This window comes from Mauremys reevesii, linkage group 16 (genome assembly GCF_016161935.1).
Source record: "Mauremys reevesii isolate NIE-2019 linkage group 16, ASM1616193v1, whole genome shotgun sequence".
Taxonomy (NCBI): Eukaryota; Metazoa; Chordata; order Testudines; family Geoemydidae; genus Mauremys; species Mauremys reevesii.
Genome location: NC_052638.1, coordinates 1,951,760 through 1,977,133, shown reverse-complemented (window position 1 = coordinate 1,977,133; position 25,374 = coordinate 1,951,760). Strand labels below are relative to the sequence as shown.

Here is a 25,374-nt window from a genome sequence, read left to right as displayed (position 1 = left end):
GCTCTCGGGCTGCCCCGTGGGAATGGGAGACACTCCCAGCAAACATCCACAAGCCACCTCATTCACCTCCTTCAGATACCTTCTTAGAATGCCCCTTGGATAGCATACCAATGGCTAGCCAGCCTGTGTGCCGAGCCACGGCCCATCATGCTGACCAACTTCCTTGGACTCCACATCTGTCTGCATCCACCTGCTGGTTCTGGTCTTACACTTCAATTGTAGGCTCCATGGGGCAGGAACCACCTTTCTAGGTCTGCCTTTGCCCAGGGCCTGGCATGATGGGGCCATGATTCATGCCCAAGACCCCGAGGCAATACCACCAATACCAATGCTACTAACAATAGAGACAAGGAACGAGTTTGCTTTTGGGGGTATTTTTTCCTTTCACGGGTGGACGACCCCTTCTTGCCAGGGTTGTGGCAGCCACCCTCCCACAAGGATGGTTAAGCAGGCATGCGTCTGTCTCTTAGTCAGACCATGACCACCGGCTTAGAGATGACCTCCAAAAGGTTTCCGTTTCAAATAGCAAAAGAACTTCTCTCACCTTCCTCGTCTGCATGCCCAGCGCTATGCTGGGGTTCAGAGTCCTGGGTGTGGAGGGGCTTATCCGGCTCAGGCAGGAGGGCAATCCCATCAATGAGTTCGTCAACCCCGTCCAAGATATCATTAGCGCACAGCTGAAAAGAACAAGCACACCCACGTGCTGCGTCACAGGGATCAAACAAAGGCAGCCCAAAATACATGAGGAACGATACAGCAGCTCATCTCTCCAGGGAGCTTAAATTAGCCAGGTGGGCGTGTGCACAACAGCCACATCTCAAAGACCCTGGCACTGTTTTCCTGCCGGCGCCCTGTGATGAAAGACATGGCTTTTCATCAGAGAAGAGGCCTGGCCTTTGTCACCCAGCCTGCTCAACCACATCTCCCCCCGTCACTTGCAAACGTGGCTGTGTGTGCATGCCCATGAAGCAAGTAGGGGGATAGATTAACGAGTGGTTAGCCAAGTTTTATTCTAAAATAAAGGAGATTTGACTTTTCTAATGCCATCCCATGACAGACTGATCAGTACGAGCTAGAATATCATGTGCCATGACTTGCTTTGCTTTTTAAAGCCAGTACTAGGACTTCTGCATTTTTGCCATTGTTATTTACACTATGGTCAGGACTAGCAGCCCCAAATTAAAGGCCACAACCCAACTGGGCTGGGCAACGCCCAGACAAATAGCCAACAGGCCCAGAGAACTCTCAGCCTGGATTTACAAGACACAGGAGAGGGTGAACAGACAGATGTGGGGAAGGACACAGTGTTGCCATGGCAAACTACCAGACTTACTCATGGGCATCTCCCTGGGATACAAACAACAGGTTTGGACATAGGAGAAAACTAATAGAAATCATGCAAAACTGCCTGCTAACGAGTGACGGGACACAGTGTGATCTGGCTGGAGGTGATGGGTCGAAGAGCCGCTAGCCTCGCAAGTCGGAAAGCAAGAGAGGCCAGCTGGGACCAACGTCCTCGTCAGAGCTTTGCACCTAGTATCCAAGCCAGAAGAAGGTGCACATAGTCTCAGCCTTGACTCCCTCGGAGGGTTGGGTTCCTGCAGCACTGAGCCACCTGTGCCCAGGTGTGCGGGGGTCTGCAGAGGCAATGCCTGCTGGAGAGTTTTAGATTCTGCAGTTAGCTTGAGGTAGTTGGTAACCCTTCCCACTGATACTGGACACCACCACTTCACAGTGCACCTGCTGTTACAGCAAGACTGAGTCTTGCTGTTCCTGTGAAGCCTTCGTGATTCTGTATGTCCAGTGGGAAACCTCCTGGCTAGCAAACATTTGTCTGGAGCACAGTGCAGCCTGCTGTACATTACAGGTCAGAGTTAGGCTCCATCTACACTACACACCCTGGCGGCGTGTAGCATACGGATAGCCATACGCTGCAGTGAGAAAGCACACCGCATCCACACTGGTGTACAGCTCCACACGTGAGTGAAAGGCTCCAGCAGTGGGGAAAGGTTTCCCCGCTGCTAGAGTCTTTCCCTGAAGGAGGGAAAGAGCTCCAGCACAGGGGAGCTATCAGAGCCTTTCTCCTGTGCCAGCATCTTTCCCCACAGTGGGGAAGAGCCATGGGGGAGGCATGCAGCATTCAGACATGTGTAGGCCTCCTAGCATGGGTATAAATAGCAGTGCAGACGATGAGTAGAGAACCATGTGCGGTATGTACTCAGCCCGGTATGTCTGTACTGGTCTAAGCTGTACCTCACTGTCTACTCTGCTATCTATACCTGTGCTGGGGGACTATGTGTGTACACGCCATGCTGCTGAAAGAAGGGTGCAGTGTAGACACACCCTGTGGGGGCTGAGCTGAGCTGTGAGTGAGAAGGCTGGATGGCACCTAGAGACCTTGTAATAAAGGTAATAATTGGAGATATGCCAATCTCCTAGAACTGGAAGGGACCTTGAAAGGTCATTGAGTCCAGCCCCCTGCCTTCACTAGCAGGACCAATTTTTTTTGCCCGAGATCCCTAAGTGGCCTCCTCAAGGACTGAACTTACAACCCTGGGTTAAGCAGGCCAATGCTCACACCACTGAGCTATCCCTTCCCCCTTGTGCCTGAGCTTGGTCCGTCAGTTGCACTTCATATAAGTAAACAATGATAAATTTAGCACTTCACAATGCTGTCCCCAGTCCAATGCCAAAAGCACTTTGCATACCCTCTGCAGTTGGGAATCAACCCGCCACATCCGCAGAGTCTGGTCACGAGACCACGTGACCAGCTGGTAGTCCTTGGAGCCTAAAAGAAGATAAAATAATTTCTAGCAGTAACAGAAAACAGACTTAACTCTGTTTATGATATAAGTGGACTGAACCAAGTAGCTAGGTCCAGTAGATAGGACGCTGGAGTGGGAGTCAGAACTCCTGGGTTCTGTTCCTGCCTTTGATATTGTCCAAGATCACATGGCAAGTCAAATCACTGTGCCTCAGTTTCCCCATCTGTAAAATGGGGATAAGAATGCTGCTGGAGTTACAGAGGAGAAAACTGCAATGCAGGTAAAAATACATTTTGCAGTGAAAGTTTTCACATGGGAAATGAATCAGATCTACGAGGAGGCACTTATTTTTAATGTGTCACACTGCTGTGTAGCTGAAAATGCCAGTAACAACATAAAAGTGAATTGCAAAGCAGGAAAAAAAAAAAGCGGTTTTCACCTGTAACATCTCCTTTATGATGCAGAGAGCACAACAGTTTTTCTACATTTGGAATATCAAATCCTGGCTCCCCGCCACTCCCCCCAAGGATTTTGGGAATCTCTGGAGGCCCTGAGGCTGTAATGCTACAGAGGTCCCAGCTCTCAATTGGCTGACACAAACATACGAGGGACTGCCCTACGCAGCACGGATTTCACTTAAACTAGTTTTAAAACAGTTTAGTTAAACCGGTGTAACTTTGTGTGTAGATGCACTTCAATAGGTTTAAAACTGGCTTGTGCTGGTTTAGCTTGTGCCTGTAAATTTACCAATGTAATTAAACTGATGAGGCCTGGTCTACACTATGAATTTCTCTCGAATTTAGCAACGTTAAACCAAATTAACCCTGCACCTGTCCACACAACGAAGCCCTTTACTTCGATATAAAGGGCTCTTAATATCGATATCTGTACTCCTCCCCCCGACGAGGGGAGAAGCGCTGAAATCGGTATTGCCATTTCAAATTAGGGTTAATTCGACGGTATTGGCCTCCAGGAGCTATCCCATAGTGCACCATTGTGACCGCTCTGGACAGCAATCTGAACTCGGATGCACTGGCCAGGTAGACAGGAAAAGCCCCGCGAACTTTTGAATTTCATTTCCTGTTTGCCCAGCGTGGAGCGCTGATCAGCACAGGTGACCATGCAGTCCCAGAATCAAAAAAGAGCTCCAGCATGGACCATACAGGAGATACTGAATCTGATCTCTGTATGGGGAGATGAATCTGTTCTATCAGAACTCCATTCCAAAAAATGAAATGCCAAAACATTTGAAAAAATCTCCGAGGCTATGATAGAGAGAGGCCACAACATGGACTCAACACAGTGCTGCGTGAAACTTAAGGAGATGAGACAAGCGTACCAGAAAGCCAAAGAATCAAATGGACGCTCACGGAGGGAGGGGCGACTGACGACTGTAGCTATCCCACAGTTCCCGCATTCTCCGAAAACCATTTGAATTCTTGGCTGAGCTCCCAAAGCCTGAAGGGTCGAAAACATTGTCGTGGGTGGTTCAGGGTATATGTCATCTCTCTCTCTCTCTCACACACACACACACGAAAGCAAAGGGAAAAAAATTGTTTCTCGCCTTTTTTCAATGTCACCGTATGTCTACTGGATGCTGCTGGTAGACACGGTGCTGCAGCGCTACACAACAGCATCCCCTTGCCTTGCCTTGCGGATGGTACAGTATGACTGGTATCCGTCATTGTCGTCCCGTGGGTGCTCCTGGCTGGCCTCGGTGAGGTCGGCCGGGGGCGCCTGGGCAAAAAAGGGAATGACTCCAGGTCATTCTCTTCTTTAAGCGTTGTCTAATGGAGATTCAGTCCTGCCTGGAATATCATGGCAGCTGGAGGCTTCTGCCTCAGGCTGCTCTCCCAGTCAGCAGCACCATGCGGTCACGCCTACTCCAGCCTCCTCCTTGCTACCAGGGCTCACAATCAGATAGTTAGACCTCTACATTTTGCTGCAAATAAAAAAATTAAGCTGCCGTTTAGAACTGTCTGTCAACATACATATCCTGGGACATTTTGTATTTTACCAGTGCAGAATGGTGGTTCACTCTACTTCACTGTAAGCCAACCACCCTCCCCTCCCCGCTTTGATCTCTGCTTGCAGAGGCAATAAAGTCAGTGTTGCTTCTTACTCATGCATTCTTTATTACTTCATCACAAAAATGGGGGGATAACTGCCATGGTAGCCCAGGAGGGGTGGGGGAGGAGGGAAAAAACGGGTGGGGTTGTTGCAGGGGCACCCTTTAGAATGGCATGCAGCTCATCATTTCTGCGGGATGTCTGGGGCTCTGACCCGGAGCGGCCGTTTGCCTCTCTGGTTCTTTAGTAGGCTTGCCTGATATTCTAGCCAAGACTGACTCTCCATTAGACAAAACTTAAAGAAGAGAATGATCTGGGGAGTCATTCCCATTTTTGTCCAGGTGCCCCCGACTGACCTCACCGAGGCCGGCCAGGAGCACCCATGACAGCAGTAGATGGTACAGTAGGGCTGGTAACCGTCTTTGCTAACTTGCAAAAGGCAAGGGGATGCTGCTGTGTAGCGCTGCAGTACCGCATCTGTCAGCAGCATCCAGTAGACATACGGTAACAGTGAAAAAAGGCTGAACGGGCTCCATGGTTGCCGTGCTATGGCGTCTGCCCGGGCAATCCAGGGAAAAGGGTGCGAAATGATTGTCTGCCGTTGCTTTCATGGAGGGAGGATTGACTGACAACATTTACCCATAACCACCCACAACAAATTTTGGGCCCCCATCAGGCATTGGGATCTCAACCCAGAATTCCAATGGGTGGGGGAGACTGAGAGAACTATGTGATAGCTATGGGATAGCTACCCACAGTGCAACACTCCCGAAGTCGACGCTAACCTCTGTACATGGACGCACACCGCCGAATTAATATGCTTAGTGTGGCCGCGTGCACTCGACTTTATACAATCTGTTTCCAAAAATCGATTTCTGTAAAATTAGAATAATCCCATAGTGTAGACATACCCTGAGAAAGACCAGGTTTAAACCTACATAAGAGTGTCCACGCACTAAGGTCCACCAATTTAACTAAATCAGTTTAAACAATACCTTTAGTTAAGCCGGGATACCTTTGTCTGCAGCCCCAGCCTCTGTGAGGTTACGAGGGCATGCAGACACAGTAATAAGTTAATAATCAAACATATAACACCACCCCTTGCATAGCTCTTTTCAGTAGATCTTCAGGTATGTTACCAAGGAGGTCAGTGTCATTATCCACATTGTACAGAAAGGGAAACCGAGGCACGGAGAGGGATGTGATTTGCCCAGTAGGTCAGTGGCAGAGCAAGGGATAAGAACCCAGGTTTCCTGAGTCCCAGGCCAGTATTCTAGTCACTAGGCCACACTGCTTACTGGTCAACACATAGGTTCAACGGGAAGAGAACAGCCAAACACCCATCCCTCTGAGCAAAACCAAAGGAAGAAGTTTCCTAAGTGCCATTACAAAAATTCCATTAAATGATTGGGAGGGGAGCCTGGGGACCTGCTCTGGAGAAGAAATTAGTCCTGGTTAAATCTGTGTAGATAGGTGGTTTGCACCAGTGCTGCCACCTTCATCACTGAGCAGGGCAAACAAAATGGTGTGACAGATATAAAGTCCATGCCCTGCACCCAAAGAGGGCAGTGGTACCATAAGACCCTGGGTGTGAATCAAGGACCAGGAGCCTGTGGTTACAGCAAGAGAGGAGTTACAGCAGTGGAGCTGTGCAGGTTAAAGCCCTGTGTGCTCTCTCATTGCTCTGTTTGGTTCTGACCTTTTTGTGGGGTTTTCTGTATTTGAAAATGACTGACTAGAGTCTGAAAATTTGGCAGGAGGGTTCCTTTCCCCCGGCTCCACCTCCCTTGGCTGGTGTATTGAGTACGTGGGTACTACTGAAAATGCAGCTTTTATTGCATGTGATGCTCCTGATATTTGTGGACTTGCTTTTTCCGTGCAATAAACGGTGAAGCTTGGAGGGGTTCACTCACAGTTTTGATTTTTTTCCTTCACTTTATGCAACAATCTTATTGTTGTACAATTTATTCTGAAAAATCCATTTAAAAACAAACTGACGGGATGGTGGGAAATGAGAGAGTCACTGTTGACCTGCTCTGCACTCATATCGATTGGCTCATGCAACAGGACACGTACCAATAAACTATGCTCTGTGGGGCCTGGAAAGCAGATAGAGGCTAATTCAAGTAGTGGCAAGAGCAGAAAGGCAATTGTTTGAGTACGGCAGCCGCAAGGCAGACTCCAGCCGCCGCCATGCACCAATGGCAGCTGCATGAGATCAGCAGTCACAGTCCTGCACCCACCTTCTTTCTGCTTTCTCCACTGGAACTCCAGCACCACATCGTCGTGTCCCACGAAGGTGTGAACTGGCGTGTTCAGGTCAAAGGTGTTCCAAAGGAGAAGGCTGTTCTCTCGCCGCAGCTGGGGAACCATCACGGTCACCAGCCCATTGCTGAAAGGCTGGGGGAGAGAAGCACACCCAGAGAGGGGCTGCTCAGCTGCACAATGGTTAGCCTGACAGCTCTCATTTCCCCCATATTGCCCTGATTGTACTTTCCAACACCTTCCCATTCACACTGGCACTAGGGCACGTCCTGGCACTGCCACAGGCTGACTTCAAGGAGGATGTTGGGGCTCAGGAGCCAATCCTACAATGAGGAGCTTTCAAAGGGGGTTACCATGCAAGAGGACTCAACATGCCCTGAAAGGAGAGGGATGCACTGTGCTTGAAAGAGGCATTCACCATAGCTCATTTAAAACCAGCCATTTCCTTCTGCTTCTTACTAACTCCACCTAGCACCAGCGACAGGGATTTTAGCACTCTCTCTTCACCCACCATTCCTGCTGCTCTTTGCTGTTTGGCTCAGCCTGTAAAATCAACCTGGACGGGTGAGTGTTGCTCTTTGGGTCTTGTACACTAGCAGTTATTTGGGGTCCTGACACTGCAATGGAGCACTGAATTACAACTATCTATTGCGCACACACACCAGGCATGGTACAGGGCCGAAGGGAGGGAGAGGTGATGAAAGGCTCATTCTGGTGTCTGGAGAAGACAGTGAGTACAACCTGATGCTGAATGGCTAGGTGTTAAAGGCTATGTGCAAAAAAACCCCTGCAGCAACGAGTCTCAGAACCCGGGTCAACTGACTTAGGTTTGCGCTACTGGGCTAAGAACAGCAGTGTCGACATTCCTGCTCAGGCTGGAGTGCAGGCTCCGAGGCCTCCTCCCTTGCTGGGTTTGAGCCTGGGCTCCAGCCCAAGCGGGAACTTCTACACAGCTATTTTGAGCCCCCCCACCGTGAGCCCGAGTCAGTCGACCTGGGCTCTGTGACTCACTGCCGGGGTTTTCATGTTTCGGGTGTAGACATACACAAAGCTGAGGAACAACTTGTGCTTTAAAAGCCTTGGACCTCACGCCACAAAAAGACTGCGTGTTAGTGCCTTCTTAGCTACACAAAACTGCAACAGCCCATTAAAATACACGGGCATTGTTAAAAAGCCCTCATAGACGGGACGCAAGTGATAAAATCTCTTAGTAGAAATTGTGAAAGAGGCATGGACAGGCTGCTATAGTGCCGCTCTTAGCACGTTGTCTCCATCTGTGCAAGGTAAGTTAGTGACAGTGCAGAGAGAGGGTATAAGGAACTGCTGAGCCAAAGCTGCAGGGCCTTCTTTAGGTTTTAGACACCAGCTGCAAGCCCCATGTATGTGGGTCTCCGCTACAGTCCTCTGGGAAAGAGCCAAGTTTCACATTATTAGGCACCCCCCTGCATGAGCCTGGTTCTCATGGAAGATGCTTCTCCCACTCATACTGATAGTGCTGTAACTGAGGTTTTAAAGTCAGATTAATAAAAGCCAATGGCAAAAAACAGTGCTAATGATTCCCAGGAAGGGCCCCTTCAGCAATGCCTCGCTAGGTAATTTCCCTTGGCCCTCCCAGGCTCAAGCAAGGCTATGGGACAGAGGGACAGGTGTTCACACTCACCGTGTATCTAGCCTTCCAGACTGGAACCTGGCAGGGGAGTATATTGAGATACTTCCGAGGCTGACGGTAATCCCAGAACTTCAACAGAACAGAAAACAAGCCAGTGAGCTTCTCTCGGGGGGGGATTTTCTGTGTAACTCAGCTGCGACAAAGCGCCAGACACAAACCAGGTGCTCCACAGTGTCATTACAGACATCCTTGCACTAATGGAGCAGAGTTGGCCCCACAGGGGGGGCGATCAGCTTCAGACACAGTGACTCGGGGCAACACGCGTGCACTGACCCTCACAAGACTTGCCACAACGGGTGATGGCTAATACCAGATCTAGTTCCCACTGAAGTCAGTGGACGGATGCCCAGTGATTTCAGTGGCAGCTGGGTCAGGCCCGTAGGATGGCACTGGTACATTCCCTCTGAGAGCCCTGGGCACTTACCCTGACGGAATTGTCCTGGCTGGAAGTGGCCAGGATGTACTCATTGTCCGGATGCCAATCCAGGCCATGGATTTTAGAGAGATGCGCTGCCAAGTACTCCACTGCAGTGCTGGGTTTCTGCAATCAGAGGCTTTTTAGTTCTCACCATGCTAATTCTTAGGAGCAAGAAATCTGGCCCAATCCTGCCGGGTAAAGAAGGCGCTTTCTCCCACACACACTCTCAGTAGAGGTCACCAGCCAGAGAGAAAGATAAACAATGGCTTGTAGGCTACAGAAAAGTTACTGTGAAGTGCAGTGGTAAAGTTCCATAGGAGTCAATACATCAGTGCACTGGGTAAGGGGGCACTTTATATTTGATGTAACTAGTATCCATCAAGAAGCCAAAAGCAAGGGGCTAAGGAGTATGTTTTTAGAGAGAGGGAGGCCAATTATACAGTCCTCCTTCAAATCTCAGACTCCACTGGCACCACGCTCACCTTAAACTGATCATTCAGAGGGGTGGAAAACAAAGAAGTAAGGAGAAATAATGTGGGACTGGCATGGCGCCTTGATCCCACATATGGGAACATGCAGAGGCCACTCAAAGACTAACGGAAACTCACCCGCTTGTCCCAGATACGGACATCCCCATCATGGCTGGTTGCTAAACAGTTGGCGTTTTTCTTGTTCCATTTGACCTGGGAGGCTCCAGCTGCAGAAAGAGCAGAGCAGAAAAGGGTCAGTGAACAGCATCTTCAAATAGCTTAAAAGTCAGGTGGGCCAACAAGCCAGGAAGTGGATGTGAAACGTAGGGCAGACCCACAGCATCTCAGACCACTCAGGATCTGCACAGGACATGCAATTAAGAGGTGTAGTGGGGCTCCTGCCTGAGGGGTTTAAAGACAGCCCTGGGAGAGGGCTGCTGCAGGGGGAAGCAGCTACTAGGCTGATTGGGGAAGCAGCCGCAGCTTGGCCATGCCCCAATCAGGCCTCAGCTGGCCCTATATAAGAGGCTGGGAGCCAGGAGCTCATCAGTCTCTCTCTAGCTGTATAGGGAGATGGATCTGGCTGCAGGGACCTGAGCAGAGTACTTGAGTGGACCAGGGCTGGGGAAAGGCAGAGTTGCTGGGGAGCTCCAGCCTGGAAAAGCCCCAGGCTGCGGCTTAGCAGAAGGCCAAACAGGTAGTGGGGTTGCCAGGGACAGCCCATGGCTAGGCAGAGGCAGCAGGTCCAAACCCAACCTTGCCTGTGATGAGTGACTTATACTGCAGTCTGCCCCAGGGAGTAGGGGCTAGTTGGTGACTGGCAGTAGCCTACGACTGAGGCGAGGTGGGGATAGGGGCTCCCCGAGGAGGGGAGACCCTGAGACTGAGGGGTTACTGCCAGGGGGCAGTACCCCAGATAACGGGGCACCGGAGTCCAGGGAGGGATGCGGGGGCCCAGCAGCAGTGGGACACCGGCCTGCAGAGGGTGGTCCAAGGCTGGAGAGCTAATTCCCAGTGACCAGCAGGAGGCACTGCAGGGGCGAGTCCCGCACTGTTACAAGAGAAGAGACGTCCCAGGAGCGAGCATGAAAGACCGTGGTGAGACATTTCATGGGAACACAGTAGCAAAGTTAAAAGGCAGCTCTCCTTTGGAAAGAGGCTAACCCCGGCTTTGGGGGCTCCATGCATGTGTCTCAAGGAGCTCAGATCCAATGTGCTCCATTTACAAGTTTGTTTTTTCGAACCTCCAGCCACTATCAGCTTGTCACAGGGAGCAACTGCCTCTGTGTGTGAGCTACAAGCTCTGCATCTCTCACCACTTTAGCGCCAACCCACTCCCTCTGCCTGCTCCCTGGTGCCCTGTGATTAACTCGGCCCCCCACTCTCACCCGCATCAGTAATGCACTATAGAGATTTTAACATTACTCGCCTATCACTAACATCCAGGACTTTAATCTTGCTGAGGTTGGAGTGAAGGCTGAGCATTCGCGTGTGACCGAGGTGCTAGATGTGTGCGCTGCAAGTGGCTCATTGTTGGAAGTGAAGGGGAGTTCATCATGGAGGTGGGGAATCCAAGGGTATCTGGGTGTCAGGAGATGAGCTAAGGTTGTGGTGGATGTTTGTGTTGGCCTATCTAGAGAACTCTTGGATTGTTAGAGACTGACAGGAAATGCACTTCAGAAGCCTTAACTCTGAGGTAAAATTTGTGTGTGGGATCCTCAGAGAAGCCAAGGCTCAAGACAAGTTTTGGAGATCTACGTTCTCCGAGGTAAGGGCAGGTCAGAGACAATGCATTTTGCTAAGGGGTAGGGACAACGAATGCAGCGTACAGCTCCACTGTGTTTCTCAGCTCCGCCAATACTTAGGAACTCAGTCAGCTGCAAAGCCTGCTGCTCAGCAAATGTTCACAGACATAGAGGATGTGTCATCTCTAGGAAGAAAGCTGTTGCAGCAGACACGCACAGCTCTGCTGTGTCAGGGCTCCGGCATACAAAGCCCATGCTTGATGGATGAAAATGGTTTGCTTACCTCAAATCATAAGAGACATAAAAAAATAAAGGTCCAACAAGATGGTAACTAGACTAAGGGGCAGATCTTTCCTTCTGCAGCCCACCTCCCTGTCCCCATATATAAATATATGGCTCTCTTGAGATCTGCCCAAAGATAGGGGACCACAACTTAAACAGACATTTTTTTTAGAACATAAGAACAGCCATACTGGGTCAGACCAATGGTCCATGTAGCCCAGTATCTTGTCATCTGACACTGGCCAGTGCCAGATACTTCAGAGGGGATGAACAGAAGAGGGCAATTATCAAGTTATGCATTCCCTGTTGTCCAGTCCCAGCACCTGGCAGTCAGAGGCTTAGGGACATCCAGAGCCTGACTAACAGCCATTGTTGGACCTATCCTCCACAAACTTACCTACTTCTTTTTAGAATTTAGTTATGCTTTTGACCTTCACAACATCCCCTGGCAACGAGTTCCACAGATTGACTGTGCGTTGTCTGTAGAAGTACTTCCTTTTCTTTGTTTTAAACCTGCTGCCTATTCATTTCCTTAGGTGACCCCTGGTTCTTGTTTACCCTTTCACGTAACTCAACACTTCCTTATTTGCTTTCTCCACACCATTCATTATTTTATAGAACTCTGTCATACCCCCCCTTAGTTGTCTCTTTTCCAAGTTGAACAGTCCCAGTCTTTTTAATCTCTCCTCGTATGGAAGCTGTTCCATACCCCCATCATGTGTATTGTCCTTTTCTGTATCTTTTCCAAGTCTAAAATACTATTTTTCAGATGGGGCAACCAGAACTGAACGCTTATTCAAGGTGTGGGTGTACTATGGCTTTATATAATGGCATTATGATATTTTCTGTCTTACTATTGTGAAAGTAGAATGAATTATATTGTAAAAATAAGAACGGATTAAAGAAATGTTGTATGTACCTTTAAGCAGAAATAAGAAATGTTGAAATACAGGTGCCAGGAAAAGAAACATTAGGCATAAACAATGGTGCTAATGGCAAAACATTAACAGAAGATGGGTAATAGTTAGTAAGGAAATAAGATATGCATGCCTAGCCCAGGTAAACTTATCTGATTCTGCTTCCTTTGTTATCTTGTTAAGTTCTCACCCTTTTATCTGTATAAATAAGATAGTTTGTGTCTTGCATGGTGCTCACATTATCTGGGTGTTATTAGCAGAGCGCTGTGCTAATAAAACAGAGTGGTCTGACAAACTGTGAGTCCTGAGTCTAACTTTGACAATTTGGAGGTTCCACCGAGATGGCAACCGTCTTCACTGGGGCTGTGTGATTCCTGACTGTTTTTGTAGGATGACCGTGGCAGCCGGCACCTGGGCATTTGGCCCGAGCGGTCCTCCACTATAACGAAAAGGTGCATGACCACAGTGAAGTCTACGCCATTGAACCTGTTGGTTCCCACTCTGTTCTGGTAGGGATCCCGGGATCTGACATCAGGAATCTGGTCAGGTAATTATTTCTGTGTTTTGTCCGGACTGAGGACTGTCCTGTCTCTGTGTCTATCCGTCCTCCTGTGGAGTGTTTGAGTCTGGGTGCCATCTCCGTCCGGGGATCGGCCGACCAAGGGGTTCCCGTCCCTGCGGTCTGAGTGAGTGGAATCTGCACAATCGCAGCCGCACCGCACTTTGGGTAAAAGCCTTGGTGTGAAAGCAAGGGCGATTGAGGCAGTAGCCTGTGGGCTCCTAACCTGAATTTCCTTCTTGTGCGATTGGTGTGTGAAGTCCTCCTGTATGGGTAACCAGACGTCTAAGTCAGGACAGTTCCCTAAACGAACGCTGGCTCATTTTATATATTTAGGATGGGTCCAGACTCCTGTAAGAAGGGTCCGGACTCCTGTAAATTTCTGGAAAAATGGTCTAGGCTAACTCAGAGGGATCCCAAAACTCAGTGGCCACTGTTAAAATCTTGGAACAAGACCGAGTGGATGTCTTAAAGGACAAACTCGGCCAACCTAAAACTAAATTGGCTAAAGAAGAGGTTAATTGTTTCATTCAGTGGTGGGAAGAGGCAAATCGTAGCTGGACAAAATAAAAAAACTACTCTCTCAAATATTCAAATAATAAGTTGAAAGCTTTATTAAAAGCCTCCTCTCCCACCACCAGACCGAGCGCTCCCCTTTACCCCGTTCTCAAAAACCCACCCCGGATCGATCCAACCCCCTTAATACTCCCATCTCATTGTAAAAAGGACAAAAAGCCCCTTGTTCTGTTCCCCTTTGTTGTCTGCCTCAAAAAAAAAAAAATGATTCTTTAGTGTTCCACTAGCAATTCAGCAAAGAAGGTGAGTTCCTCAACTAGCCCCCACCCTTCCTGGTCCCTTTCCTTGAACATTTATTTCAAAATTGTGAAGTGACCACAATATCACTCACAAACAGTTCATTGAAAAAAAGCAGGATCGGGCCCAGAAAAGCAGGCAAGCAACAGATAAAGAAACTGAAAAACAGGTTGGAAGCCCTAAGGGCATAGTGTTGGCAGTAAGAAAAGCAGTAAGTGCAGGCATGAACCCCTGGAACAATACTTAAAATGGTGAAATTAGAGGTGATAAAGGTGTTATTTTGGGAGATAAACGAGTGATTTAAGGAAAGAGAGTGAAAAGTTAACTCTACAAAGGCTGGAGAGAATTAAGCAGTTAAACTTTGTGAAAATGTTAAAAAGGACCATGTTAAAGAGAGAGAATTCTTGGTTTCTTTGCAGCCATTCTGAAGGGAAAATGGGCCCTTTTCCAAAAGAATGCCTGTAAATAATCCAAATATATATAGAGCTATGTAAAAACAAAGCAGTGTAAAGGAATAGAAAATGTGTATGTATCTATTTGTCTGTGAAAATATGTAAAGTTCTAAGAAGCTAAACCAGCACATCTGGTTTGTAAAACTCCTGTTTTGTAGGTGTAAGATAAATTGGTTTTGTTTTTGTTTTTAATGCCACTAAAAATTCATCTGACTCTTAATTCAAAGTTGCAAAACTGACAGACCTTTTTGCAAGACACAGGTAATTAGTGTTGTTTGGCTTTGGGATTTAGCATTTAACCCTTAAGGGGTAACTTGATTGTTTATAAAATTTAAAATGTTTTTTTAAATAAAAACCAAGTCATGGCTGCAATAGGGCAGTCAAAATCAGGAGAATAGGGAGAGATTCTGGAGTCTTTTTGTTTGTTTGGTTGGTTTTTTTTGTAACAATAGCAGATAAGAGCTGTAGTGAAATAATAAAAAAAAAAAACTTAACAGTGCCCCTCTGAAGCAACAGCAGAGGTGAGGTGCATAAAACAAAAAGAAGCAATGTTAAAAAATTAAGCCTTAAAATGGCTCTGTGTAATCAGACTGTCACTTTTGATAAGGGTACATGAAAACTCTGTAAGAAAAAAAGAAACAGTTACATCGTATGTAAAAATTGATATGGCTAATGTTTAAAAAAAAAAAAAAAGTTGTAGTATAGAAGGAATGCGCTTCTTCCCTAGGACATGTGCAGTGTATATTGTAGAAAGGGGTAAAAGAAATACAAATGAAATATGCTACTGAATTAAAATCCTATTAGGGTTCCAAAAAGAGCCGCAATAGATTGTGTTTTCTTTTTCAGATCTCTGTTTGTTTTGTAAGCAGGAGTTGAAAGTGGAAAGAAATCAAAACTCTGGTGAAAGTTGATTGTGTCCCTTTTAAGACAGAGTCTCTGAGCTCTGCTGATGGCTTTGAATCCAAAAGCCAAGCCTGTGTTGATGCAAATTACCTAACTGATAAAGGAAGGTGAAAACTGCCAGCACAAAAGAAATTGCCTAAATAAAAACAAAACATGGTATAACAAGATATCTTTAATAGATTTGACGTTAATGTTATTGTTAATATTAAACATTGAAATAAATGTAATGTTAGTAAGTACCCCTGTAACAACGTATAGTATGTATGATTTTTGGAAAAATCCTTTAAGGTAATATGGTAATGATGCTTCTCAGCTATTACCTGTGAATAAACTTAAAGCTTAACACAGCAGGAAAAACATTAAAAACTTGGTCTGCTATATAAGAAGAAAAACTTTAGTTATTAAATTCATGAGGTGGTATACCTCAACAGTGGAATAATTTCCCCATAACCCTTAAAAAGTAGAAGCCATTAAAACCTGGCCTGCCTATAAAAACAAAAACAAAAACAAAAACAAAAAACCACACACCACAGGAAAATATGGGGGTAATTCCTCTGTTTTGCCTGCAATCAGCAAGGGTATTTGTAAAAGAAAGGAATCTTTTAAGCGACAATCAATGCCACCCTGAAAGGGGTAGAAAAATGTTTTTTTGTCTTTCAGAAAATCAAAAAAAGCTAATACCAGCTACAGAACAACCTATTACAAAAACAAATGAAAGTTAAAAAAAAAAAAACATACTTCAATAGCTATGAAATGTACTGAAATGCAGATATTTAGAACATAAAATGTTTTGAGTAATATAAAAAAAAATTAAGGTTTTGATACATCTGTTAAAGCAAAAAAAAAAAAAAAAAGATAATTGTTTAATACCTATCAATATAACTGGATGCAGTATGTCTCCAGTACGGTAAGACAAAATTTGTTAAGTGAAGAAATTGTTGTTAAAATTGCACACCAACAGGCTCTGGAAGCAAAGATATGGAAAGTTAGCCCACTCCACAGATTGCACCTGGGATCCTTCTGGCTACCTCAGACCTCAAGCCAGTGGGCTGGGGAGGAAGGGAAACTATTGGACACTAGAGGTTGTACCAAGTGGACTCCTCAAAAGTGGGTATGCTTATCCATGCCTGTTGCTCCAAAGCCCCGTAGTAAAGGCATCTTACTAGGATCCTGTATGTGGGATACAATTAATAATTAGGCCAAAGTATTGTATAACGGGCAATGTGTGTGTTAATTCTTGGAAAGAAGTGTTTTAAAAGGATAAAGGTGTTAGCAACCCACCAGTAGACAAATGTACATGTAATGTAAGTACTGTGTTTACCAATAATCACATTTACTATTTGCCACAACCAAAAAGTCTCAGCTTACTGTAAGCACTGATTTAGCTGAGTTCTCTATCAGTCTTAGCATTGAATGGTAAACAGTTACCAATTATCTGTTTAAAAAGGTAAAAAGGTAACATAGTTCCTAAAAACAAACAAAACAATGTGGGAAACAGAACCATTCATATTATCTGGATGGTCTCCCACAACTACTGGCATACTTCAAAGAGAAACTGCTGAGCTCCAGTTCATCTGCAAATTTAACACCATCAGTTTAGGACTAAACAAAGACTGTGAATGGCTTGCCAATTACAGAACCAGTTTCTCCTCCCTTGGCTTTCACACCTCAGCTGCTGGAACAGGGCCCCATCCTCCCTGATTGATCTAACCTCGTTATCTCTAGCTTGCTTCTTGCTTGCTTATATATACACACCTGTCCCTGGAAATTTCCACTGCTTGCATCCGAAGAAGTGGGTATTCACCCACGAAAGCTCATGCTGCAAAACTTCTGTTAGTCTATAAGGTGCCACAGGATTCTTTGCTGCTTCTACAGAACCAGACTAACACGGCTACCCCTCTGATACTTGACACCATGCAAGGCACTGCATTTAGCCGTATGGAGTGGAAATCCATCAACCTCATGAAGAAACTTGCACAAATACAGACGGATATCATCTTCCTTTCCAAATGTAAACGGATGGACATCATACCTAATGGACTAAAGGTAAAAAATCCACTGCTATCTACATACTACACAGACCACAGTGAGAGTTTATGCCGTACTCTATCTAAGAAACTGAGGAACCACCTGATCAGCATCCTATACAGCAAACAGGAAAACATCAAAAAAGAGCTCTCCAACCTGGAGACTCTCATCAATAACCAAACTTCCATACAAACGGACTTCACTAAAATAAGACAGGAGATCTACATCACTCACTTCACCTCTCTACAAAGGAAAAAGGACTGTAAGCGGTCTAAACTCCTACCTGCCACATGGGGCCACAACCGTGATACCCCTAACCCACCCAGCAATATCGTCAATCTATCCAGCCACACACTCAGCCCAGAAGAACAGTCTGTCCTATCTCGGGGACTCTCCTTCTGCCCTGCCACCCCCACCAACATGATACAGTTCTGCGGCGATCTGAAGCCTACTTTGCCGTCTCCGACTCAAAGAATACTTCCAGGACAACACTGAACAGCGCGCTGATACACAGTTACCCTCCCACCAACAGCACAAGAAGAAGAACTCCACATGGACTCCTCCTAAGGGTCGAAATGACAGTCTGGACCTATACATTGAATGCTTCCGACGTGCACAGGCAGAAATTGTGGAAAAACAACATCGCTTGCCTCACAACCTAAGTCGTGCAGAACGCAATGCCATCCAAAGCCTCAGAAACCATCCTGACATTATAATCAAAGAGGCTGATAAAGGAGGTGCTGTTGTCATCATGAACAGGTCTGACTACCAAAAGGAGGCCGCCAGACAACTCTCCAATACCAAATTTTACAGGCTACTTCCCTCAGATCCCACTGAGGAATACACTAAGAAACTGCACCATCTACTCAGGACACTCCCTACACTAGCACCGGAACAAATCAACGTATCCTTAGAACCCCGACCAGGGTTATTCTATCTACTACCCAAGATCCACAAACCCGGAAATCCTGGACGCCCCATCATCTCTGGCATTGGAACTCTCACTGAAGGACTGTCTGGATATGTGGACTCTCTACTCAGACCCTATGTTACCAGCACTCCCAGCTATCTCCGTGACACCACTGATTTCCTGAGGAAACTACAATGCATTGGTGACCTTCCAGAAAACACCATCCTAGCCACCATGGATGTAGAGGCTCTCTACACAAACATCCCACACACTGATGGAATACAAGCTATCAGGAACAGTATCCCTGATGATGCCACAGCACAACTGGTTGCTGAGCTCTGTGCCTTTATCCTCACACACAACTATTTCAAATTTAATGACAATATATATCTCCAGATCAGTGGCACTGCTATGGGCACCGCATGGCCCCACAATATGCCAATATTTTTATGGCCGACCTGGAACAACGCTTCCTCAGCTCCGTCCACTCACGCCCCTTCTCTACCTATGCTACATTATGACATCTTCATCATCTGGACCCATGGGAAGGAGACTCTGGAAAAATTCCACCATGATTTCAACAGCTTCCACCCTCCATCAACCTCAGCCTGGACCTATCTACACGGGAGGTCCACTTCCTAGACACCACGGTGCAAATAAGTGGTGGTCACATTAACACCACCCTATACCGAAAACCTACCGACCGCTATGCCTACCTTCATGCCTCCAGCTTCCATCCCGGGCACACCACAAGATCCATTGTCTACAGCCAAGCACTGAGGTACAACCGTATCTGCTCTAACCCCGCAGACAGAGACCAACACCTAGAAAATCTCCACCAAGCATTCTCAAGACTACAGTACCCACACGAGGAAATAAGGAAACAGATCAACAGAGCCAGATGTGTACCCAGAAACCTCCTTCTGCAAGACAAACCCAAGAAAGAAACCAACAGGACTCCACTGGCCATCACATACAGTCCCCAGCTCAAACCCCTCCAACGCATCATCAGGGATCTACAACCCATCCTGGACAATGATCCCACACTTTCACAGGCCTTGGGTGGCAGGCCAGTCCTCGCCCACAGACAACCTGCCAACCTGAAGCATATTCTCACCAACAACTGCACACCGCACCATAGTAACTCTAGCTCAGGAACCAACCCATGCAACAAACCTCGATGCCAACTCTGCCCACATATCTACACCAGCAACACCATCACAGGACCTAACCAGATCAGCCACACCATCACCGGTTCATTCACCTGCACGTCCACCAATGTAATATATGCCATCATATGCCAGCAATGCCCCTCTGCTATGTACATCGGCCAAACTGGACAGTCTCTAAGGAAAAGGATAAATGGACACAAATCAGACATTAGGAATGGCAATATACAAAAACCTGTAGGAGAACACTTCAACCTCCCTGGCCACACAATAGCAGATGTTAAGGTGGCCATCCTACAACAAAAAACTTTAGGACCAGACTTCAAAGAGAAACTGCTGAGCTCCAGTTCATCTGCAAATTTAACACCATCAGCTTAGGACTAAACAAAGACTGTGAATGGCTTGCCAATTACAGAACCAGTTTCTCCTCCCTTGGCTTTCACACCTCAGCTGCTGGAACAGGGCCCCATCCTCCCTGATTGATCTAACCTCGTTATCTCTAGCTTGCTTCTTGCTTGCTTATATATACACACCTGTCCCTGGAAATTTCCACTGCTTGCATCCGAAGAAGTGGGTATTCACCCACGAAAGCTCATGCTGCAAAACTTCTGTTAGTCTATAAGGTGCCACAGGATTCTTTGCTGCTTCTACAGAACCAGACTAACACGGCTACCCCTCTGATACTTGGCATACTAATGTTACTACCCCTAATTGTTTTTGGTTTTAAATTGTATGTGTTTAATTGAAATGTTTAAAATATGCTGGTGGATAAAACAAATGTATGCAAAGCTAGAGCCACAGGCCCAAATCACCTCCCAGTATTTTACTACATAAGAAGTGACACTGGCGATTAATAATCTTAATGTCAAAAGGGGGATATGTAGGAGCTGGACATATGTAGGAGCTGGACTTTATAATGTATAATTTGATTTCATCCTACCAGCCACCCTTTTTGAATAGCAGAAAGAAATGACCCTCTGGGACTATAAGATTCTGTTTTCCCATATGCATTACAAATTGGGCCCTCTCTAACTTTTTGTTTTAAGATTTAGGTAGTAAGAGACAGGATTCTCTATTGTGTCTATGTTAAGTAAATTAGAGAAACATTGAAGGCCTGGGTCTCAATGTAAATTGTCTTGGTTAATTGTAAAACTTAGCAAGGTTTAATTTCCAATGCCTTTTAGCTCAATATAAAATACTACTGTTTGTATTCTCAATCTGTTTGTGTGAATGAGGAATGAATGCATCAGGAAAAGATAAGGTGTGAAGGCCATTGTTATAGCCAGAGTCAAGGAAAGAAGCAAAAAGACTTAAAAGAGTATCAAAGAATCATCAGGCACTGCTTACTACCCAGACGGCTGTTAAACTGTCTGGCATCCGCAGCATGAATACATGCTTTGCCGTGTAAGAATGCACCACCCTCAGCGAACCAATCATCACCTCAGGACCACACAGAGTCAATTTTGACTCCAGAAGATGACGTAGAGGAACAGCCTGCAATACCTTACAATCTACGTTCTCGTAAGGGTTGCCAGAAGCAGACGACTACCTAAAGCAAGGCCCAAGAAAAAGCAGTAGTGAGCCTAGCGCCTGCTGCCTGGTGGACATAAAACTGTGACTACAGTTCCCTCAGTTGAGGTTGTCAGAACCAGAAGGGCCCTGCCTCCAACATGTGGTGCCTGTTCCTCGGCTGTTGGTGTCTGAAGGTCTGGGGAGTCCACAATGACAATTCTTTTATCCAGCAGCAAGTGTGAATAGCTCAGACCCTTAATATTTCTAAATGCTGGGTCTGCAGCCACATCCCAGCCCACTCTCAAACTGATGTTCCTGTCCTGGCTCAATTCCCCAGACCTCACTGGAGGACCTTGTCCGTTTAACACAATATGGAACAGTAATGACACCTGGGAAGAGACTATTGGCAGTTCCTTTAACCCACTTGGGGGAGTAATACACCAGGCAAAAAAAGGCTCCTGAGGTTAAAAGAAGTAGTTAAAATAATGGCAAATAAAACTGGAGAAAGTTTAAGAGCCCTGGCCAAAGAAACAGGGGCAATCCGACAGGTGGCCTCCAAAACCGTCAGGCATTGTACATAGTGCTGGCGGCCAAAGGAGGAACCTGTGCTCTCATTGGAAAACAATGTTGTGTGTTTATACCTGACGATACCAATGAGGTAATAGATCGCGCTAGCCACCTAGAACAAAATCGCATATCTTCCCCATGAAGAGCCGAGTTCTTTATGGAAGTGGCTAAGTAACCTGTTCAATTTCTCTGGCATAGGAAACTGGTTGTTTCAGGGAGCCCTGACTATCCTGTTTGGAATCCTAATAATTTTCGTATGTTTTCAGTTAGTCTCCTGTTGTACCCAAAATTGCGTAAGGCATGCCACTCAGGTGACTGCCCCAGAACAGAGTGCTAATATGATAATTTTGAATATTGCTGATGAACAAAGAGATAAAGAACGGTTAATATGTGGAACCCAGTAAAATTTTGGTCATGGCGTGAGCTTGACCAAAAGGAGGGATTGTGAAAGTAGAATGAATTATATTGTAAAAATAAGAATGGATTAAAGAAATGTTGTATGTACCTTTAAGCAGAAATAAGAAATGTTGAAATACAGGTGCCAGGAAAAGAAACATTAGGCATAAACAATGGTGCTAATGGCAAAACATTAACAGAAGATGGGTAATAGTTAGTAAGGAAATAAGATATGCATGCCTAGCCCAGGTAAACTTATCTGATTCTGCTTCCTTTGTTATCTTGTTAAGTTCTCACCCTTTTATCTGTATAAATAAGATAGTTTGTGTCTTGCATGGTGCTCACATTATCTGGGTGTCATTAGCAGAGCGCTGTGCTAATAAAACAGAGTGGTCTGACAAACTGTGAGTCCTGAGTCTAACTTTGACACTATCTATTCCTTTCCTAATGGTTCCTAGCATTCCATTAGCTTTTTTGACTGCCACTGCACATTGAGTGGATGTTTTCAGAGAACTATCCACAATGACTCCAAGAACTCTTTCTTGAGTGGTAACAGCTAATTCAGACCCCATCATTTTGTATGTATAGTTGGGATTATGTTTTCCAACATGTGTTACTTTGCACAATCTCCCTTCTGTTTCTGGTTCCCAGTTTTTAAATAGAAAAATAATGAGCTAGCGTTGACATGGAAGGGTCAGATGTTAATGGAGTTACATAAAGCTACTTGAGGTTCTCTTCTCCCTGATTTAGTTTGAAACTCCTTTCAAAAGGATTAGAAAACAACCCATCAAACTTCTACCCTCCAGCTTCCAAACAGAGACATAAAACAGGAGGCTGCTGTGGGTCAAGAGGTCCTCTGCATTTCTGTAGCATTGCGAATTCATGGCCTGGGAGTAAGGCTGCTGCTGGTACACACCCTAAAGGGCCGTTATCAAGGCTCTCTCTCTCTCTCTCTCTCTCTCTCTCACACACACACACACACACACACAGATTAGTGGGGCAGAAGAAACCCATAAGGACACTTTCACGTTTGCTCATCTGTGCTCTATCTTCCTCTGTCTCCATTCTAGCGTTGTCCATGTGCAGTAACTCATTCACAGAACCTATTAGGTCTTCCTCTTAAGGATGATGGGTGGAGATTAACATTGTTGGGGTCCCTGACAAGAGCCTGTCCAGCAAAGGGACTGTTAGCCGATCGCCTTGACGAGAGCGTGATGTGTAACCCAAAGAAGGACACCCATGGGCATCCTTTCAGATCCCCAGCTGGTTTAAGATGCTGCAGGGAAGCATGATACTGCATGTTAATGTACCCGGTCCAGAACCCCTCTCTCAGTAACTGGACTGAGGGTGGGAAGTCAGCAGCATTCCAGTGACATCCCTAGGATACACTTTATAGTTTCTCAACTGGTTCAGTCAAGTATAAGAGGACACAGAAAAATTGTGTTAGGAAAGATGGGCATGGTTTAGAGAGACCAGACATGTGCGGCAGGGTGATGAGGAAGGAACAAGGCTCTGTATGTCTGAATCACACAAATGCCACACAGCTTAGCACCCCACTTTCAGAGCAGCTGTCCTAGCACCACCACAGGGTCCTGTACCCAAGGATCTCAAAGAGCTTTCCAACTATTCATTCAGTCTCCCAAGCCCACCTGGATGGGAGTAAGTATTATGGGGAGGAGGAGACTGGGATAAAGTCAGTGGAAGAGGCAGGACTAGAACTCAGCTCTCATGCTTTAGCTCCTCCCCTTTTATCATAGTCAGCCATTGCTACAAGACACAGAGTCCCTAGCAAGCCTGCCAGCATGAGACATGCACGTGTATGGAGCTCTCAGCACAGGAACAAATGAGCATAGCACCATAGTGCCTCCTGCATATGGAGCCGGTGTGTGCTTGAGGCATGATCACAGCCAAGGTGAGAGAGGGCCCAGACCCCTCCCTCTTATCACCCTCGCCCCCTCTGTACTTTCAACCACTCTGCATAGCTCATTTACCTGCTAAAGCCAGTCCTCCTCCTTCGTTCCAGCCAGCCAGCTCTACAGCCCTCCCCTGCCCCCAGCTAGCTGCCACGCTACTCCCCCACTGCACCCCAGGTGCTCCTTCTTCAGGCTGACTCGCAGCTGCTCAATGCGTGCAGGCCAATCAGCCAGCATCCTGCCCACTCACTCAATACTGCTCTGCCCCAAACCGCTGTGACTCTTGGCCCTAGTGGTGATTCTGGCACAGGAAAATGGCAGCGTGCAACCCAAGGAGGCCTCTCCTCTTCATACACCTCAATTCTGCTCTAAACAGCATCTCTGAAAAGAGCCTTTGGACCTCTAAGGAACAGTCACTGCCCAGGGTGCTGCTGTGTGGGACAGTCACCTATGCTAGTGTTTTCATGCCTGGGGTCTGAATGCAGAAGAAAACCCGAGTGAGCAGGGAGGATGGAATAGCAGAGGCATATGACAATGCAGGCAGAGGTTATGCCTATAACAGGAACAAGTACTTACCAACTGCAGAGAGCGAGACTGTAGGTTTCCTGGTATCCCTGAAACACAACATTACCAGTATGAGTCCCTCATCTCTCCTGAGATGAGACAACCCCGTCTCCCCTGGGAGGTCCTTTCTAATGGAAAATTGAACTTATTACTGGCTCCTGGATCTTATTTATCTCTGAGGGGTTGTTTTTTTTAAACCAGGACGCAGATGTGATACAAACTTGTCTGAGCTCAAACAAGTCTACTGAAAGGGAGCACCAGCCAGAGAAGGATCATGATTTTAACCTGTGCTTTAACATGTAAAGCATTAAGATTAAACATAATACTTAGTCCTGCCATGAGTGCAGGGGACTGGACTAGATGACCTCTCAAGGTCCCTTCCAGTCCTATGATTCTAAGACTATAGGCAGAACTGGGAGCTTTGTAGCAGAGTCTTTGTGATAGGGGGGAGGGTCGGGGGAAGAAAAACTATGCTCCCTGGCATGTGGCTATTGTGGGAGGTAAAGGGACATCTACTGCCATTCTTGTGCATTACACAATGTCCGGTGGACATTATAACACAAGATTTCCAAAGAAGATTCAGCAGTATACGAAGAAGCTACAGTAAAATTAGACAACTTGCCAACAGTTTATCAAAGCCTTTGGTGATCCCAATTCACAGCAAATCACAGCCCCAGAGTAAAGACAACTTATCAGTCTCCAGGCTATAATAATAAAATCAGGAGGAATTAATAAAGCTGGGCAGTCCCGAGGGGCCAGCTATTGAGCTGGTGTAAGTCAGTGCAACACTGTGACAACTCACAGCAGCGGACACTCCCACCTTAGGACTTTAACTCACTCTTAGATGGAACTGGTCAACAAATGCTCCAATCTAATGAAATACTGTAAATAAAAATAAATTAATTTTTTTTTTTAAGTTTTCTTTGCAATTTTTCAGGCTGTTGAAAAACTGAAGGTTTTTGACAAAAATAGAGTTTTTTCTTTCTCC

The 25,374-nt window shown here is 46.3% G+C and overlaps 1 protein-coding gene across 8 annotated transcripts in view; it reads right to left on the bottom strand.

Annotated features, from left to right (window-relative positions):
* The window catches only part of WDR59 (WD repeat domain 59), a 102,169-nt gene that overhangs the window by 48,553 nt on the left and 28,242 nt on the right, over positions 1 to 25,374 (bottom strand). For 7 of the 8 annotated variants that reach the window (XR_005588890.1, XR_005588891.1, XM_039503154.1 and 4 more), the window contains 7 exons: positions 24,399 to 24,436; positions 9,795 to 9,883; positions 9,193 to 9,309; positions 8,760 to 8,837; positions 7,078 to 7,234; positions 2,709 to 2,788; positions 545 to 677 (listed from right to left, as the gene is read on the bottom strand). Coding sequence is in view for 6 of the 8 variants with exons in the window: in XM_039503154.1 (XP_039359088.1) it covers positions 545 to 677; positions 2,709 to 2,788; positions 7,078 to 7,234; positions 8,760 to 8,837; positions 9,193 to 9,309; positions 9,795 to 9,883; positions 24,399 to 24,436 (692 nt within the window). In the remaining 2 variants the exon portion in view is untranslated. The remainder of the gene's footprint in view (positions 1 to 544; positions 678 to 2,708; positions 2,789 to 7,077; positions 7,235 to 8,759; positions 8,838 to 9,192; positions 9,310 to 9,794; positions 9,884 to 24,398; positions 24,437 to 25,374) is intronic. The other variant, XM_039503159.1, reaches the window with a different exon arrangement.